Source organism: Pteropus alecto, unplaced genomic scaffold (genome assembly GCF_000325575.1).
Source record: "Pteropus alecto unplaced genomic scaffold, ASM32557v1 scaffold86, whole genome shotgun sequence".
In the NCBI taxonomy this organism is placed as follows: domain Eukaryota; kingdom Metazoa; phylum Chordata; class Mammalia; order Chiroptera; family Pteropodidae; genus Pteropus; species Pteropus alecto.
The window spans coordinates 10,791,160-10,808,367 of NW_006442109.1; the positions used below are offsets into that span (position 1 = coordinate 10,791,160).

General features: G+C 38.3%; 1 protein-coding gene across 3 annotated transcripts in view; it reads right to left on the reverse strand.

Moving 5' to 3' along the window:
• Positions 1-5,132: 5,132 nt before the first annotated feature.
• Positions 5,133-17,208, reverse strand: part of TRIP4 (thyroid hormone receptor interactor 4) — a 47,119-nt gene continuing 35,043 nt past the window's right edge. For all 3 annotated transcript variants that reach the window (XM_025038881.1, XM_025038880.1, XM_006920269.3), the window contains 2 exons: positions 11,221-11,323; positions 5,133-5,434 (listed from right to left, as the gene is read on the reverse strand). In XM_025038881.1, coding sequence (XP_024894649.1) covers positions 5,367-5,434; positions 11,221-11,323 — 171 coding nt within the window. In that variant the 3' untranslated portion in view covers positions 5,133-5,366. The remainder of the gene's footprint in view (positions 5,435-11,220; positions 11,324-17,208) is intronic.

Sequence of the window (17,208 nt, forward strand, 5' to 3'; positions counted from 1 at the left end):
GCCGCTGCGATCCGGGACAACCAGGGCCGCCAGGAAGGCCCGGACGCCGGATTACCGGGCCCTCGGATCCGGATTCCAGGCTGGTGTGGAGTCTGGAGCGGGAGAGCGCGGGGAAACCCGGAACCTGGATGGAGGAGCCAAATCCTGGGTCTCGGAATGCGCGGTCACACGGAGCCAGGATTAGAGAGTCTGCTCTGGGAATGCTGGAAAACCCGGCGGGCCGGTTAAAACAGAGATAAATTCGAAGAAACCTGGATTGGAGAGCTCGAACCTAACGCTCTTTCCTCGTGGAAAGAACTCTCGCTGGACCAGACTTCCTCGCAGAGAGGTCTCTGGGGAAGTATCGTACCCTAAATACAGAAGACAGTTCTGTAGGTGTCCTTCAACCGCGGGGGAAGGGCCATAAGGTGTCTGAACGTACACATCCACAAAGAACAGAAGAGCACACACAGCTTATGATGGTTTCGTCCATTTTTACCCCCTGGTTCAGCAAAGTATGAACCCCCTAATTTTTTTATCTTTTGTTCTCCAGTTTCTTGGGAATTACCATTTGTTTTCCTTTCCAACGTACCATTTCTAATCTTTCTATATCCCTTTTCACCTCACCATCCTATCACCAAATCTTATTTTTATTATCTAAAAGTCTTATTCTGGCCTCCTCCTACCCACCATTCTAACGATTGAAACTTTTCTTTCCTTATCTGTCGTTCATCTCTGATTGCCCAGCACACTAACTAGCACACAGTATATAGTTCGTTTAAGTGAACCATCCCACCCATCTCTCACTTGTGAAACACACCGTTCAAGACCTCCTCCCTAAGCCTTCCACCTCCTTCCATAGCAAACAAATTTTCCTTAATTATCAAGACTGCCCACATTTTAGCCCCTATTATGTTCTTACTGTGTCCTTGACCATCTTAGCTTGGCAGTTTTTATCTTTCCTTACTTCTCCTAGATTGTGACTTGGGGATAAAGCCAGGTCATAAAATCCCCTTACTCTCCATCTCCATACACAGACAGGGATGTGTGTTTGGGGTGGGGGTGATGGCTAAAGATGAGAACTAAATCTGTCTGGCCTAGGAAGAATAATCTGCCTTTGGTCCACCAATATTCAGCTTGTTCTAGGACAGTGCAACAACAGAACTAATCTCAGGTGACAGCACACTTCCAATCTGTACTGGGTGATGTTACAATTGAGGATTCAGCTACTGAGCAGGTAGAGAAAGTAGAGTTCAGTGTTTTAGACTTAAGTGTGCCTTAATTAAGGGTTACACTTGAATAATCATCTCTCACTGAAGAGCATGGCTCTACTAGAAACTAGACTGCAAAAATAGGAAACAAAGTAAACAATCCTACAGTGGACCCCAACTTTAGCCAGAGAAAGGTCTTTAAGCCCGGAAGAATCACTAAAAATTTTCAAGTGATTGATGTCCTGTACAGTAAAAGAATTTTAAGTTTTGACTTTCTGTTCCTCTAGAACAGGGGTTGGCAAATTATGACCCACAGGTTAATTCAGGCTCACCACCTGTTTTGGTATGTCCAATGAGCTAAGAATGGTTTTACATTTTTAAATGGCTGAAAAATAAAAAATATTTTGTGATGTGAAAACTATATAAAATTCAAATTTCAGTGTCTATAAAGTTTTATTGACTCATAGCTATGCTCATTCATTTATATATTACTTTCGGATGCATTTGTACTACAACAGCAGAGCTGAATAGTTGTTAACAGATTATATGGCCTATAAAGCCTAAATATTTGCTACCTGGCCCTTTACAGAAAAAGTGGTTGATCCCTGCTCCAAACAAGCACTGTCTGACAGAATTTTTTACAAAGTTAAAAACGTTCTATATTTGCACTGTCCAATTCAGAAGTCACTAGCCACATACGGCTATTTGAACACTTGAAATACGGTCAACATGACTAAGAACTGAATTCTTAATTTCATTTAAATAACCACATGTGGCTAGTGGCTACCATATTACACAGTACAGCTCTAGACTCTGCTCAAATCTTCTGTAATTACACTTTTTGTCCCTTGTCCCAACATCTCAGTCCCTTCCTGTGACACACCTCTCTATGGATCCTCATTCCCATTCCCTGTCCCCCACCCTTCCCTGGCCCTATTTGACTCCAAGCTAGGGTACAACATTTACTAAGTTTTCTTTGTGGATTCTCTATGTCACAACTGAAATCTGAAATCCAATCAATTGACCAATTTTAACCCCATAAATTAATCCACATTATGTGCACACAAATAAATGGACATTCACACAAGTTTGAGTCAGAGGATGGCACTGTGGCTATGTTCTTTCTTCTCTGCATGAGAGAAGTAGAAAAGCCCTCTAAATTTTCACCCCATGAATTAATCCACATTATGTGCACACAAATAAATGGACGTTCACACAAGTTTGAGTCAGAGGATGGCACTGTGGCTATGTTCTTTCTTCTCTGCATGATAGAAGTAGAAAAGCCCTCCAAATTGCTGGATCCCTTGTTGCTGCTAGAGCCTGTGATATGGATCACCTCCCTCCAAACACATTCACAGAAGCTGAGAACAGCAGATGTGTACTTGCTATTTGAATCTCAAGGAGAAAACATCCTTCATCACAGGACTTTCCTTCCCCCAGGCCTAATAAACTGAAGTTAGCTGATTTCTGTAGTTTAATAGATGCTTGCTTTTTTACTGGCCTTTTCTAGCTGGGCAAAAGAACAACCCCCACACTGTCTTGGTCTTGGCTAGGAGCTCTAGCAAAGGCATTAAAAAATTTACCAAAGTAAATGAAACCCACATAAATGAGCTTTAGTAGAGATAGTACTTAAAATGGAAAGGGATTCGGGGTTATAATTCTTAAGAGCCATAACTTTGTAATTATTTGTAAAAGTAATCTTGGACGTTTAAATTTTTCATACTACTCCTTAGGAAAAAAAAATCATTTTTGTGCACTTCCAGCTTAAAAAGCAAAGGGGGGGGGTCACATAGTTCTCTTTCTCCAGAATATAGCAAGCAAAATTAAAAAACCCTCACTTCATTTTAAACATCCGACTGCAAGGCTAAAGCCTCCTGAATCCTGACAGAGAAAGTCTCTGGTTTCACATATACAATTGAAACTGAGTCCTGCCTAGGAAAACAAAAATAAAAACGCTGAATCCTTTAGGTACTATACAAATTGGGAGCAACTGAACCCAACTATCCAAAAGGGGGCGCAGGTATGTAGGCTGCAAAAGAAAACCAGCTCAGAAATGTGAAACTTCCCTCAGGCCAATCTGTCCCAGAGTTACAGGGTCAGTGCAAAGTGCTGTAAAGCACTGAAAGTGCAAGTTTGTACTCATGCTGCTAAGAATTTCCACTAGACTTTAAATTATGCCATTCATCACCGAGGAACAGAGGGCCAATCTACCCTCATGTCTCTCCCACACTTCCTCTCGGTGTCTCTGCAAATAAAAGAGAGACCTTATACCACCACCACGAGAACTAAAGACAAGCTTTCACAGTCTAACCATGAAAAGTAGTTTTCAAGTTACTCTACCATTTACTCATGTGGCTCTAGCAGCCAATTTTGGACACTGAAGTAGGTTCTTGTAAACTTTGTAAGGTTCTTGTAAACTTTCTTATCATGGCACACAAAATGGTTGCATAACCTGAACTCTTGCAGCTCCTGATGTTTCTCTTTATGCTTGCCCATACAATCTATCCAAGTGGAAAAAATCAATCCAGACTCTTCTGTACTCAGGCTGTCATTCAAATGAAAAGGCAGTAAACTTTTTCTTTTCCCCTCCCTAGGCGCTTTACCTCCTGCCTTTCACCTTTATTTTGCTATGAAGAAACCAGACAATTCCAGCACAGAATTCAAGGTGCTATTGCTTGGTAAACTATTAACTGCATAGTGAACCCAGTGTGGGTTCATCAACAGTACTAAGGTTTGTAGCAGGCCCGAAAGACTTTCTTTTGCCCTAAAGTACCATTAGCTGTCTTTTCTACTTTCTCCACAGAAGTTGAACTGGAAAAGAAAAGAAAATACTGCATGTTTGCATCACCAGAGCAAGAATCGGATGGGTTTTCCCTGGGAATCCAGAGAGATCAGGCCCCCACAAAGCCAGTGCCTAGAGCAATGCAACAAGCGGGGTTCACAGTTGAGTGAACATCAATGCATAATGAGTGGAGGCATTTCAATGCAAATAAACGCTGAATATGAAGGATTAAAGAAAGGGGAAATTAATCTTTTTCATAACACAGGGCACTTTTTTTTCTCTCCCTCTCACTCTCTTTTTTAAGTCATGCACACAACTGCTGGAATGAATCCAACTTCCCCAGTGTGGTGGTGCTGCTTTATAAAAAGCAGAACATACACATTTAAGACCATGAATTTCCTGAGGATGCCAGCAACTGAGATTCTGACAGCTCTTCTGAACAGCCTCAGAAAAAAAGTGCCTCGCTAAGTGGGGCTAGACTGACTAGTAGAAACCTCACTTCAAACCAACCTCCTATTTTTCCAAAGCTCATAGCTTCCTGGGGTATGGATGGTTTAAAGGGTTTCAGCATTTAGGGGTATTTAGATGCATTTACTGAAGGGATTTTTTGTTTATTTGTTTGTTTTTTCTAACTGCCCCATCCAAGTGTTGCTTTTGCAATACCAACAAAATAAATAGGACAATTTCATGCTGCTTTAGCAGGTGGTTCCATCGCCTCCCAGTCTGACCCTCTTATCTCCTAATGTCTCAAACCAAAGAACAAAGTGGCAGCACCTCTTCAGGTTATCTAAATTAAAAAAAAAAAAAAAAATCTGCCAACAAAGGTTATTCCGCTTTGAAGACTATTCATTTCAAGAGATGTTGGAATAGAACAGAAAACTTGTTAAAAAGCTTTTTGTGCCATCACAAGTTTGTATCAAACACAGAATTCCTCAGATATCCAAATACTCTATCAGCCTATCATTCTGAAAACACAAAACAAAACAAAACAAAAACCCCCAAAACTTTAAAATTCAAGTGGTCCCTCAAAAAATTGTTAACCTAGGTTAAGAATTTTCCTAACTACAAATCTAAGCCTCAGAGAAGAAAGTCATTTCCAACTTGTTCCTTTCTCTTCTAATATCATCCTGAAAAAAAAAAAAAAAAAAATGTCAAAGACCTAGAATTTTTAAAATAGGTTTTTATAAATAGTATATTCAAAGATTTTGACCCATTACATAAAGAATCCCACTCTTCAAGAAAAATATACAAGTTTTGGTAAGAGTTTAAATTCTGAGAGATTCAAGCCTGATGCTAAGCCTTGAGGTTTCCACTGCTTCAGTTCCAAAGGACCAGTAGATAACTACTTTAGCACACAAAACTCCACTATGCTGTATAGTTCTTTTTCTCCTCCGTCAGACAGCTTTATTCTGCTTCATTAACCCCTTCTTTGCTCCTTGATGGATCTTGGAATCCAGTTTCCCTGTAAAGGAGAAAAAGAAGCCTCATTATTTACTTTTTATATTTGCAATGCAAATCTTTCATGGCCTCCCAGGTCTTCTGGTTACTGTGTTCCTGTCACATTCAATTATCTTGCTTCAGGACTCAGACACTTTCAAACTTTCATTCTGTAAGAATGGGAAGCAGTAGGAACACTGTATAGAGATAGAAAAGCGTGCACACAAACTCATTACAATGAGTATTCGCCTAAAGAACCAAAGTTAATACTTCTAATTTTGTAGCTACTAGAAAAGAAACATTACCTTTCCAGGGTGACCAATGCTAAGGCAAGGTTTTAAAGAAGATGATAGATAGATAGATAGATAGATAGATAGATAGATAGATAGATAGATAGTTAGTTAGTTTTTCACACAGTGGGAACCCATTCCTCTGACCTGTTAACTAGCTGAGTATAATGCATAAACCTTTCTCACAGTGAAAAAAGCTGTTCAATTCACCCTTTTCCTGCCTCAGATTTAATAGGAGTGACCTGAAACAGTGGAGTAGAATCTACATGAATGCTCTACTAATAAAGGGCCCCTATCACCAATTAAGAAAGGCAAAGGTCATGGGCTATATGACTCTTCTAAGTGTTAGTTAGAAAACAAGCAATCTTCCTGTCCTAGGTGACCCTAGTGAGAGGTTCTTCACTGATGTGGTCTCCGACCTCTGACTCCTCAGTTCTAACAAGATAAAGTTTGGTTCAGTGGTAGCAGCCTTAGGATTCATCCATTTCATGAAGAGAATCTTAATAGAGTTCGTCTGTCTAGTCTGAAAACAGACCTTGAAGGTTGCATTCTTCCCCAAAAAAGTATCATTTAAGTCAATAGTGATGCTGATGCTGGAAAAGGAAAGAGTTCAGTTGAACCTCAGCACTTAAAAAAAGAATAAAAAGATGAAACAAAATAAGGAGACTCCCTGTAAGGACAGCAAAGTGTGCTACAGGCCCATACCCACAACCAATGCTCCTCATCTGTTGTCATTTGTTTCAGCAATCAAGTATAAGAGAAAGAGCACTGGACTAGGAGTCAGGAGACTCAAGTTCTAGTCCACTCTTGTCTGGTATTAACTAGCTGTATGACATGGGGCAAGTCATTGTCTCTCTGGACTTCAATACCCTCATTTGTCCAATTAGGAATACATGTCCAAATGACTGCACAAGTGATTGTGAGAAAAATCACCTAGACCTAACAAGTTTTCCTGTTTTCTTAAGTCTCCCCTCCCCTCAATCTCTCTAGGGTTACACTTGCCTCTGGAATAACATTACTCTCTTTTCTGGATGTCCTCAGAAACCATCAATAAATGATACTCTAAAAATGCCATTCCAATAATCACAATGCTGTTGATTTTAATCTGGGCTTCAGAGCACAGAGTATTCCCAGGAATTTAGGAGTTCTTTCATCCCCCAGGCTGCCTGGCTGGAAGTCCAAACATGTGCCAGCAATTTTGGCAAAGAGCCCTATTACAAGGCAAGTTTGCCTTTGTAACACTACCAATAGTGACTGCCAAATGGTAGGTGCTCAATAAATGTTTTCACCAAGTTAATTAAAGAAGGTAGACACTAAAAATTTCAAAACCTTTACATCATAAGGACTACCTAAGTAAACAAAAATAGACATCAGATAAACAGAAGAGTACCCATTTTAAAGGTGGTGGTACCAAGAGGTCTAAAGAGGTATTGTATCTCATTCAGCGTTTTAGAACAAGCCAGGACAGAATTTAGAATTCTATCTAGGACTCCAGACTTCTTTCTGTTCTCTTTATTGAATAAGTTCGAAGGACCAGGTCCCAGTTTTATGTGAGACTATCTAGCTGTATAACCTGGGGAAAGTCACCTAGTCACTCTTGTCATCAATTTTTTCAATGCTAAGAGGAAATTATACTACATAGTACTGAAGGCCCTTCTAGCTCTATATTGTGCCCTAAAAATAAAATGTAATGTAAATTGGAACTTGTTTCTGAAGCAATAAGATAAAAAGAAAACCTAGAAAAGAACAGGAAACCTATAAGCAGAAAGATCAAGTAAAATATAATTTCTATAAACCTATTTACTCAACTGAAAAGTGAAAGGAAAAATTCCTACTTACAAAGTTGTTGGATTACAGCTTACATTAAGTTCTTTCTATTTACCAAGCACTGTGCTAAGTATTTTACATACACTAAGTCATTTAACCAAATAACTAATTTAAATAATATATGTTAAAGTGCTTCATATGCTCATAACTTTTTTGAAAAAGGGTAGTCATTTATGCTGAGACTTGATGTGTTTCTTAGCTATGGTCTCAGTTTTAATTTACCATATAACTCTAGGCAAGTCTTTTAACTATATTTCAGATTCCTGATATTAAGAATAGTGACATTACCTTCACACTCTCAAAGCTTCACTGTATAAGAACATTCCAAGTATAATTTTCAGATAACTCCAGTCTGACTATAAAAACCCTCAAGTGAGACCACATCAGGCAAGATCAACTCACCAGAGCAAAACACTCAGTGGTAGACAAACTAATATCTGGCTTCAATGATGACATCATAAAATGGAAAACTAATAGGAGGAGGGAGATATAGAGCAATAAAGATTTCCAGTGCATTCCCAAGGATTCAGAAATTCTTTCATCTCATACGCTGTCTAAGAAAACCATACATGTGCCAGCAATCTGTGAGCTCCTTACAAATAAGCATTTCTTTGCATCTCTAACATCTACCAGTGACTGCCAATAGTGGCAATTCTTGGGTCAGCAGTGGGCAATGAAGGCAAGGGATCGGAGCTTCCTGCATGAAAAAGTAGTCATCTTGGCTGCCTTTGGATTGCAGGAACTATGAACTCTGAGTTCTAGTTCAGCCTGGTCTTTCAAGACTGGGGATCCAGGCAGTTAACTACAGTAACATACAATATACTCTCTTAAAAGCAGAGTGATAATGCTTAGATTCTAAATTTCCCCAATAGCTTTACATTTAGTACCTACAACATTTCAATGTAAAACCACATCCTCAATCATGGTGCCTAAAAGAAAATCAAATGCCTGTGCAGCAGATGGGCAAGAAGTTAAAAGGGGAAAAATTATTTGCCATCAATCAATATAACTCTCATTGGGATTCTCATATGCTTTTCATAAGATATAAGGCAGTATTCACATGAGTTTATAGACCATGTAGTTCATTTAAAGTAGAAAGATTCCTTTATCTCTTTGAACATTCGAGCTGTATATTCATTCTATTGCATTTAAGTATTTTGCACTTCCTAATTTGAACAGACACACAGTCAAATGGTATCATTTTGTACATTGCTCTTTTCTGAATTATTTCAATTTCTAGAAACACGATTATCTCCAGGTCAGGCAAGCTCAAGTTTATGTATCCAAAATCATAAATCAAAATATATACTTTTAATTTAAGGCATCTATATACGTATATATACATGATATAACATGTAAATAAGTTGTATTCTGAAAGTTTATATGCAAGTCAGAAGTTTAGAATATATTTCTCATAGAACTAATCTATAAAAGGTGGCTTGGTTCCTAAGCCATCACCACCCCCAGCCCCACTCCCAAAAATTATTCCATAGGGCTGTAATTGAAGTAGAGTAGTAATATTATTATACTGTGGAACTTAACCACTTCAAATAACAATATATCTAGAATAAACTGTGAAGCATTCCAAATTAAGAGTCAAGTATGTATTTTCCCCTATGGCAGTGGGGTTAAAGACTTTCCCAGTTGTAAACTACTGGAGATGGCCCCTATAGCCTAAGGGAAGGAAGTTCTGGCAAAGTATGAGAGTTTTAGAGATGGTAAGATTGAATGAAGGATAAAGAGTGAGAAACTTCACACCGGACTAAATCCTCATGCTGGCTCCCTCTCAATAGTATTTTTCTCTGAGACACACAGGAATTGGAACCTATCCTTTCTTTCTTTTTTTTTTTTAAATAAATTTTCGCTACTTATTGTTTCTGACAAATGTTTTGGCTTATCTGGTCTGCCATGGAAGAAGCTGCAGTTTTGCACTTTTTATCCAGCCCTGTTGTCCCTGAAACAAGAATACAGTCCATTTTGGCTTTTTAAAACTTTTAACTAACAGAAACAATAGGAAAAGACAGAAGGTTATTAAAATTTGCTCCCAAACAGCCTTACTTGCCCCACCCTTATTAAACCTTATAGAGGAAAAATGAAGGTGACATATGTACTGTGAAGGTGGGTCTCTGGGTAGAGAAAGTACTAAAAACATTCAGAGAAATATCTAAACTCTGTTTACACAGAACATTTTCTCACAGGAGCTTAAGTAGCAGATAAAAACCAAGAAAGAGGAAGAAATGAAGAAAAGGTAACTAGGACTAAAGATCAAGGTAGCAGTGGGTCTGGGATCGGAGACCTATCATATGTTCCTCCTACTACCAGTGTTGCTATCAGTGCCTATAGTAAGGCTAGAATGGAATAGGGTAGGAGCGGGTAGAATGCCACAACCAAAAAACAGGGAGAGGAAAATGGAGATTTAAATCCTATCTAGTGGAAAAGAAGAAAAAAGAATTTCCAGGGCACTTGGCAACCAGCTGGGGTATAGTCTGCAGTAAATAATTTGTGTAAGTTAAGAGCAATTTATGTTCAGATTTTCTGATCTGTAAAAATCTCAGGAACATACATCTCATAAATCATGAGAATTGCCTGAATTTTGTAGTAAATATACGGTCATCTAAGTTCATACCCAAAGCATTTCATTTTGTGATTAAAAGCAGTATTACTCGAAGTGTAGTCAGCTGATCAATGGCAACAGTACCACTTGGGAGAAGGCCTAGGAACCTATTTTAACAGGTCTCATGGTGCTTTTTATTTACATTACAGTTTGAGAAGTACTTCTCTAGCCATTTATAAAATGGCTAGTTGGTCTCCAAGGTACAAGATGATGTAGGGTTGTGCATAGCTGAAGATAATGCATGTCCCAGAATCATCCAGTTCATACAATGGGAAAGCAATGTCACAGAGGCACAAAATAGTAACTGACATGAGCAAATGGGAGAGTTGTTGATGTTGTTTTTTAAAAGAAGTTAGGCAGGGAGAACACCAATACATGTTTCTTGAGATTGCTTTGAAATTGAAGAGTCTGCTGTAGTACCAGACAGAAGAAGAGAAGTTAGGAACTGAAGAAGAGTTGGAAGTTGAAAGAGTAAAGTCAACAAGTACTTCCTAAGAAGTAAATATGCAGAGAGTACTATACTCATAAATACATAAAAGCAAAAGTTACAGAAAAGGAAATCAAGAGGTTTCAAAAACAAGATGAAAAGTAAGGTAGCAAGAAGGTTAGGGCAAAACTCTAGGGACCAGTAATAAAGGGAATAGTGGGAGGTGATGCCTCCAAAACAGACACTCAAGAACAGACAATGAAAAAAAAATGTCTTATTCTTAGATTGAATACCGAGAAACAATGGATAAATGACAATGTTGCCATTGGCATTGGCTTACTTCATCCTTTAATAAGCAGTACAACAGAACAAAGCATACTCTTTGGGCTAATAGAGTTTTAAATGTATTGGGGTCCTAAAGGAAAGTTTAGAGTGATTCACTAGCATGCTAGTAACTGTGGATCAAGGTACACTTTGGAAAGGCTATACTATAGTTAACCTAATATTAAAGTTATCAATAAATATAATTTTACTAATCCTTCAACATTTGAGATTCCATAGAATAGGGTAAAAAAGAGAAAAAATTTAAAAAGTTAAACAAGTGAGATGGAAGATAAAAAAAGAAAATCAGACCATCAAAGCTTGTGACTTACAGATTTTTGGATTTCCTTTAATTGGAAACTTCACAATCATCTCCTGGGGATTTCTGCAGATGAAAACAAATGGAGAATCCGATTCTTGACTCATGTCTGGATACTGCAAAATGCACAAAATAAAAAGTTCAGGCTAGTTGGGACAAATTTTGAATTTAAAGAAGATCAAAGAATGTCCCAGATTTCACCTCAACATTCTGATGACAGTACTCTTCATTTCACAGTCAGGTAAAGAGGATTATGCTCAACAGGCAAGAACAAACCTTTGCCTTTCCCCAGGCCTTAGCACAGTATTCTTATACAATGTACTGCCTACCATTTCCTATAATGGAAACAACTTGGAAAAAAGGATGCCTGAGATCTTCCTAGAAGAATCAGAACTGACTATTCCTTTAACATAAGTGACTGTGAGTTGGGAGATTCAGAGGTCTCCTTCGGGAACATTGCTGCCCCCAACCCTCCAGGTTCAACTCAAGTGAAACACGGGAGGATTTAATAAAAATAGAACATTTGTGAAAATTCTGCCAGAAACAGTCAACAGAGCCCTTTTCTCACTAAAGGGAAGGAAGATGATTCATCTTGAAAGGTATGAACATGCAAAGCTGTTTTGCTGGATGCATTCCAGACTTACTTAGGGTGAAAAGGTAAATGGTAGAACAATTCTCAAAATTATTTAGAAGCCTCCTTTGGATTTCTTTATCACAAAACAAATCCGTGTGAATACTTTGGACTTTCGATCCTTCCGCTAAGACAGCCACAGGACCTAGTAAGACTATGCTGACCACACAATCACAATTTAAGGAACAACTAGGGTTGACAGAAAGTACTCCCCAGCAATGCCCCATTGATCTGGTGTTTCATTATTTCCTATCTTGGGATGTCTCATGATTAGTATGTTTGACAAATATGACTCACAGGCTGACTGCAACTATGGGTCAGTCTCTATTACCAAAGGACCCTTTCTCATAGTAATTACCATCAAAAGTATAAAATTATTTTCCACCCTTATTCACCCGCTAAGATGTGTCCTCTAAAGATCTAAGGCTCTAAAGTAGAAATGGAGGTTTCAGTAAGAAAATTCAAGTTTCTCTGTAAGTGGAACTTCTTTACTGACCACTTGTGCTAGGTGATAAGTAATGCTATGGAGAAATCGGAAAGGTTTTAAGCAGCTTTTGGACCTGCCCACATACCATGACTTTCAGTGTGGAACAGGTATGACATGTACTTTCATAAACTTGATAATATCAAATATCAGCCACAATTATATTCACAGGCAAGATCAAAATGTTCATAGTAGAAAAGAAAGACTAAAGATGGAAGGGTAAACCCTCTTCTCTCTTTATCCCCTGGATTTTAGAACTCAAAGAAAAGCAGGGTCCAGCTGTTACTGCTGAGGTGCTTCAGCACAAATAAAACCAGAGGGGGCTATCAAGATCTTTAAACCTAAGTCTACATCGGCCAAAGCAAGAGCAGTCACAGTTAACATCTCTTCAATTTTCCTGCTCTCTCTTCTCTGTGTCTTAGAGTACCAATGTAGAGGACAATGATGCTAGGACTTCACAGCTCTGCTTTTACAAAACTTCAAGCCATTTCAGCCATTCTCTCCTTTTTCATCTTCATCTATAAGTGTTCTCTCTCTACTAGATCAATCCCACTAAAAAAATACTTTCTGTATGTCTACCATAAATCAAAAACTCTCCAGATCCCACAATCTGCTCCAGCTACTGCCCCATTTCTCAGATTCCCTTTAAAACAAAATTCATTAAAAGATTATAATATATTACTGCCTCAAATCCTTCTCCTATTTTTTCTTGAATTCACTATAAACAAGCTTTCGCTCCCAATGCTCTACCAAAACTATTCTTGTAAAGGTCATCGTTTACTTCCACGTTGCTAAATCAAATAGTCAATTCTCAGTTCTCGTTTTAATGATCTGTAGAACCTGATAGAATTCTTCTCTCCTGCCTTCTTGAACACTTTCCTCATTTGACTTCCAGGATACCAATCCCTTCCTGGTTTTGCTGCTTTACTAACTGCCCCTCATCTCCCCATCTTTTAAATGTTGGAGTGTTTCAGGGATCAGGCCTCAGACTTCTCTCTACATTCATACCCTTGGTGATTTCCTTTAGTCTTAGAGTTAAAAAATAAGGTCCTGGATTTGTAACTGTAAGAGGTAATAAATGTTAACTAAACTTATTGTGGTAATCATTTTGCATTATATACATATATCAAATCATTATGTTGCATATCTTAAACTAATACAATGTTATATGTCAATTATATCTCAATAAAACTGAAAAAGAAAAAAGGTCCTAAAAATGCTTATCAAAACCACAATGAGCATCACTCCAAACTTACTAGGATGGCTATTACAAAACAAAAACAAAAACTATGGACAATAACAAGTGTTAGTAAAGACGTGAAGAAATTGGAACCTTCATGCATTGTTCGTGTGAATGTAAAATGGTGAAGCCACTGTGGAAAAGAATTTGGTGATTCTTCAAAGAGTTAAACACATAATTACCATATGATCTAGCAATACCACTTCTAGGTATATACTCAAAAAAATTAAAAGCAGGGACTCAAACAGATACTTGTACACCAATGTTCACTGAAGCATTATTCACATTATCCAACACTTTCCACGATCCAAACCAGTAGATGAATGGAGAAACAAAATGCAGTATATACAGAGAATGGAATACTATTCAGCCTTAAAAATAAAATTCTGAAACTTGCTACAATATAGACGAACCTTGAAAAATTATGCTAAGTGAAATATGCCAGACACTAAAGGACAAATACTATATGAGTCTACTTATATGAGGTACTTAGAACAGGCAGATTCATAAAAACAGAAAGTAGAATTGAGGTTATCAGGGGCTGGAGGGAAGCAGAAAAAAAATTACCATTTAATGAGTAGTTTCTGTTTGGAATGATAAAAAAAAAGTTCTGGAAATGGACAGTGGTGATAGTTGCATAACATAGTGAATATACTTAATGCCACAGAACTGTATACTTTAAATGTTTAAAATGATAAATTTTATGTTATGTATATTTTACCACAATAAAAATAAAAGTTTTTAAATTCGAGGTCCTGGACTTCCTTCCCAAACCTGCTCATCTCTTATTCATACCCCTTTAAAATAAATAAATAGCTATTTCATCCTTTCAGTTGTTCAGGCCAACCCTCCCCTGCCCCCAACAACCAACCCAGTGGGAAATCCTGTCAACTCTACCCTCGAAAGATATCCACTATCTTCACCACTTCTTAAGACCTCCATGGCCTCTTCCCTGGTCCAAGCCATCATAACGTCTCCCTAGATTACCACAATAATCTCCTAATTGGTCTCTCTGTTTCTGCCCTTAACCTCCCTCTTACCTATTTTCAAAACAGCAGCAAAAGCTATTTTAAAAAAATCAGATCATGTCACTCCTCTGCTTAAAACCTTCCAATGGCTTTTTATCTCAGTCAGGATAAAAGCCTAAGTCCTCACCATGACCTACAGGTCCCTAGACACTTGGTCTCCCATTTTCTTTCTGATGCCTTTTCCTACAGCTCTCCCCATTTTCAATCTATTCCAGCCACAGTGGCTTTCTTGTTGTTCCTACTGCTGGGTCTTTACACTTGCCTATTCCCTCTTCCTGGAATGCTACCCACTCCCCTCCACGTCCCTAAATACCCACATGGCTTCTTCTCTCTCTTTCTTCAGGACTTTAAATGTCAACTTCATAATGAGTCTTCTCTGATTATTCTATTTAACAGTGAAGCACCAATCTCCTCACAAATCTGGCACTCTTAATCCCCATCTCCAACCTTATGTTTTTTCTATAGCACCTACTATCATCTCATGCTATATAATTTACTTACTTAAATTTTAAAATTTGGACTCCCCTTACTAGGATGAAAACTCCACGAAGGTAAGCATTTTTGTCAAAATTTACTCCTCTTGTATCTAGAATCATGGCTGGCACTTAGTAGGGCAATCAAAAAATACTTGTTGAATGAAAGAAAAATGAACTAGTTCATTAAGCTTATCTTAATAACGATGAATATGCACATACTGGGAACTAGACACTCTTAGGACTATAACTCTGGGTTAAAGCAGGTGCTACTCTGTAAATCTGTTATCCCTCAAGCTAAATTAAAACTTTTGCGTCTTGGCAAGTGGCCAATAAGGCCCTATGTTTAATAAAAACTACCCTGATATATATTAACAGAGTAAGCTAATGTCAAAGGGAAAAAAGGATAGATAAATGAATAAATGAAAACATAGAACAAGGTTCCTTGGATCCATTCATGCTTCACAGTAAAGATAAACTTTAAAATCAACTTTCCCAATGCAATTTTAATCCAAGTTTCATGTGAATATCCCTTTCCCCAAGCTCTACCACTGAACTTTGAGAGGCTTACAAGAAACAGAGCTGAAGAGCAAAGCAGCCAACAAGGACTAAAGAAAGGTAAGGCCTATGCATTGGTAGAAGGGATTATTTTTCATGGCAAAATATACTAATGCAAAGACAGCTTGGCAGAACCTCAGTACCTCCAAAAAAGTGTAATCTCTGAGACTGCAGCCTGGGCACAATGGACCACATTATACACCAACAAGTAGGTCAGAGACTTAAAAGAAAGGAATTTTTGGTCTGAGAGTCAAAAGACTAAAATGCAGCTGACTCAGGGAAAGAATAAATCAAGAGCAGGGTGGTTTGTATTTGTGAAGAATGTGGATAAACTCTGGATGTCATATCCAATTTAGACAGGATACGAAATTAAGGGTCACTGACATAGCACAATAGGGAGGTTAGGGAATGTGGGTTATAAGATCAAGCGAGCAACTCAAAGCAACTATTCAAAATCAGTAAGAGACTCCTCAGAAAGTTGCTGCGTCTCCTGCCTAAGACAACATGACTCTTATCACCTGGTTTCCGGCCTGAGGAGTGGGGTAGGGGTGGGGGAGGTGGGCCTACTCTTTTTTCATGTCTCGTAAGTTTCATAGCTATCTAACATAATAGCTAATTAACTACTAAATAGCCATTCTCATCTCCCCTCCAGAGGAAAACTGTTTACCAGTCATCTAGTTTTTGGCAACCACTACTGATTCAGGACCAAATGGGCATTTTCACCAACTCCGTAAGCCTCCATTTAGTCCTTGTACTGAAATAATCAGTAACTCCTAAACGATGTTACTCTTTACAAATCTCCAGATGACATATAAATCTTAAACCCGTCTCTACAGAACAGCTAAAGCAAACAGTCAAGAAGGAACTCATTGACAGGAACATATATTTGCTGTAGGTTTTCTGGTTTGAACTTTGGGGAACTAGACAGGACATGAAATCAGGCTTTGAAATCTAGTTAGCTGAACACCAACTCCAAGTAGGCTGAGGTGATAACACTCAGAGAGAAGAGAACAAGTCTAAAAAAAAAAAAAAAGGCCACAAGCATAACAGATCCAAAGAAGCAAATCCTGAAAGCAACTATGTTCTCTGATAAATAGTTCTTATTTACATTTACCTTCAAAGCAATTCAAGGTGTTCACAGCAAAACTAGCACCTCAGGCCCCACTGTACTGGAGGATAAAAGTTTTCTCACATTAGAATAACACATGATCATGATACTTAGACTATTATATATTTGACTGAGGTTGAATACAGATCATGCCAGCTAGCCCAAAGTGCGATAACTGAACTCCCATGTACTAGCACCCAATTCAAATCATGGGCCCAGTATCAAAGACTGAGGGTTCCAGCTCAAGCTACAGAGACGATTCATATTTGCACCGGGTAAAAAGAATAAGAGATAAGTGGTATGCAGCTTGTGGGTCTTATGGCTATTTGTGGAAGATGATCTTGTTGAAGCCACACAACACTGGTCTCCTGGTTCTATCCTACTCACTGTAAAATTTCTACTGCAGCTTTCTGTACCCTTTAGAATACTATGCTGGAACCTAGATGCTCAAAAGAACCCATCAAGTATATTTCTCTGAA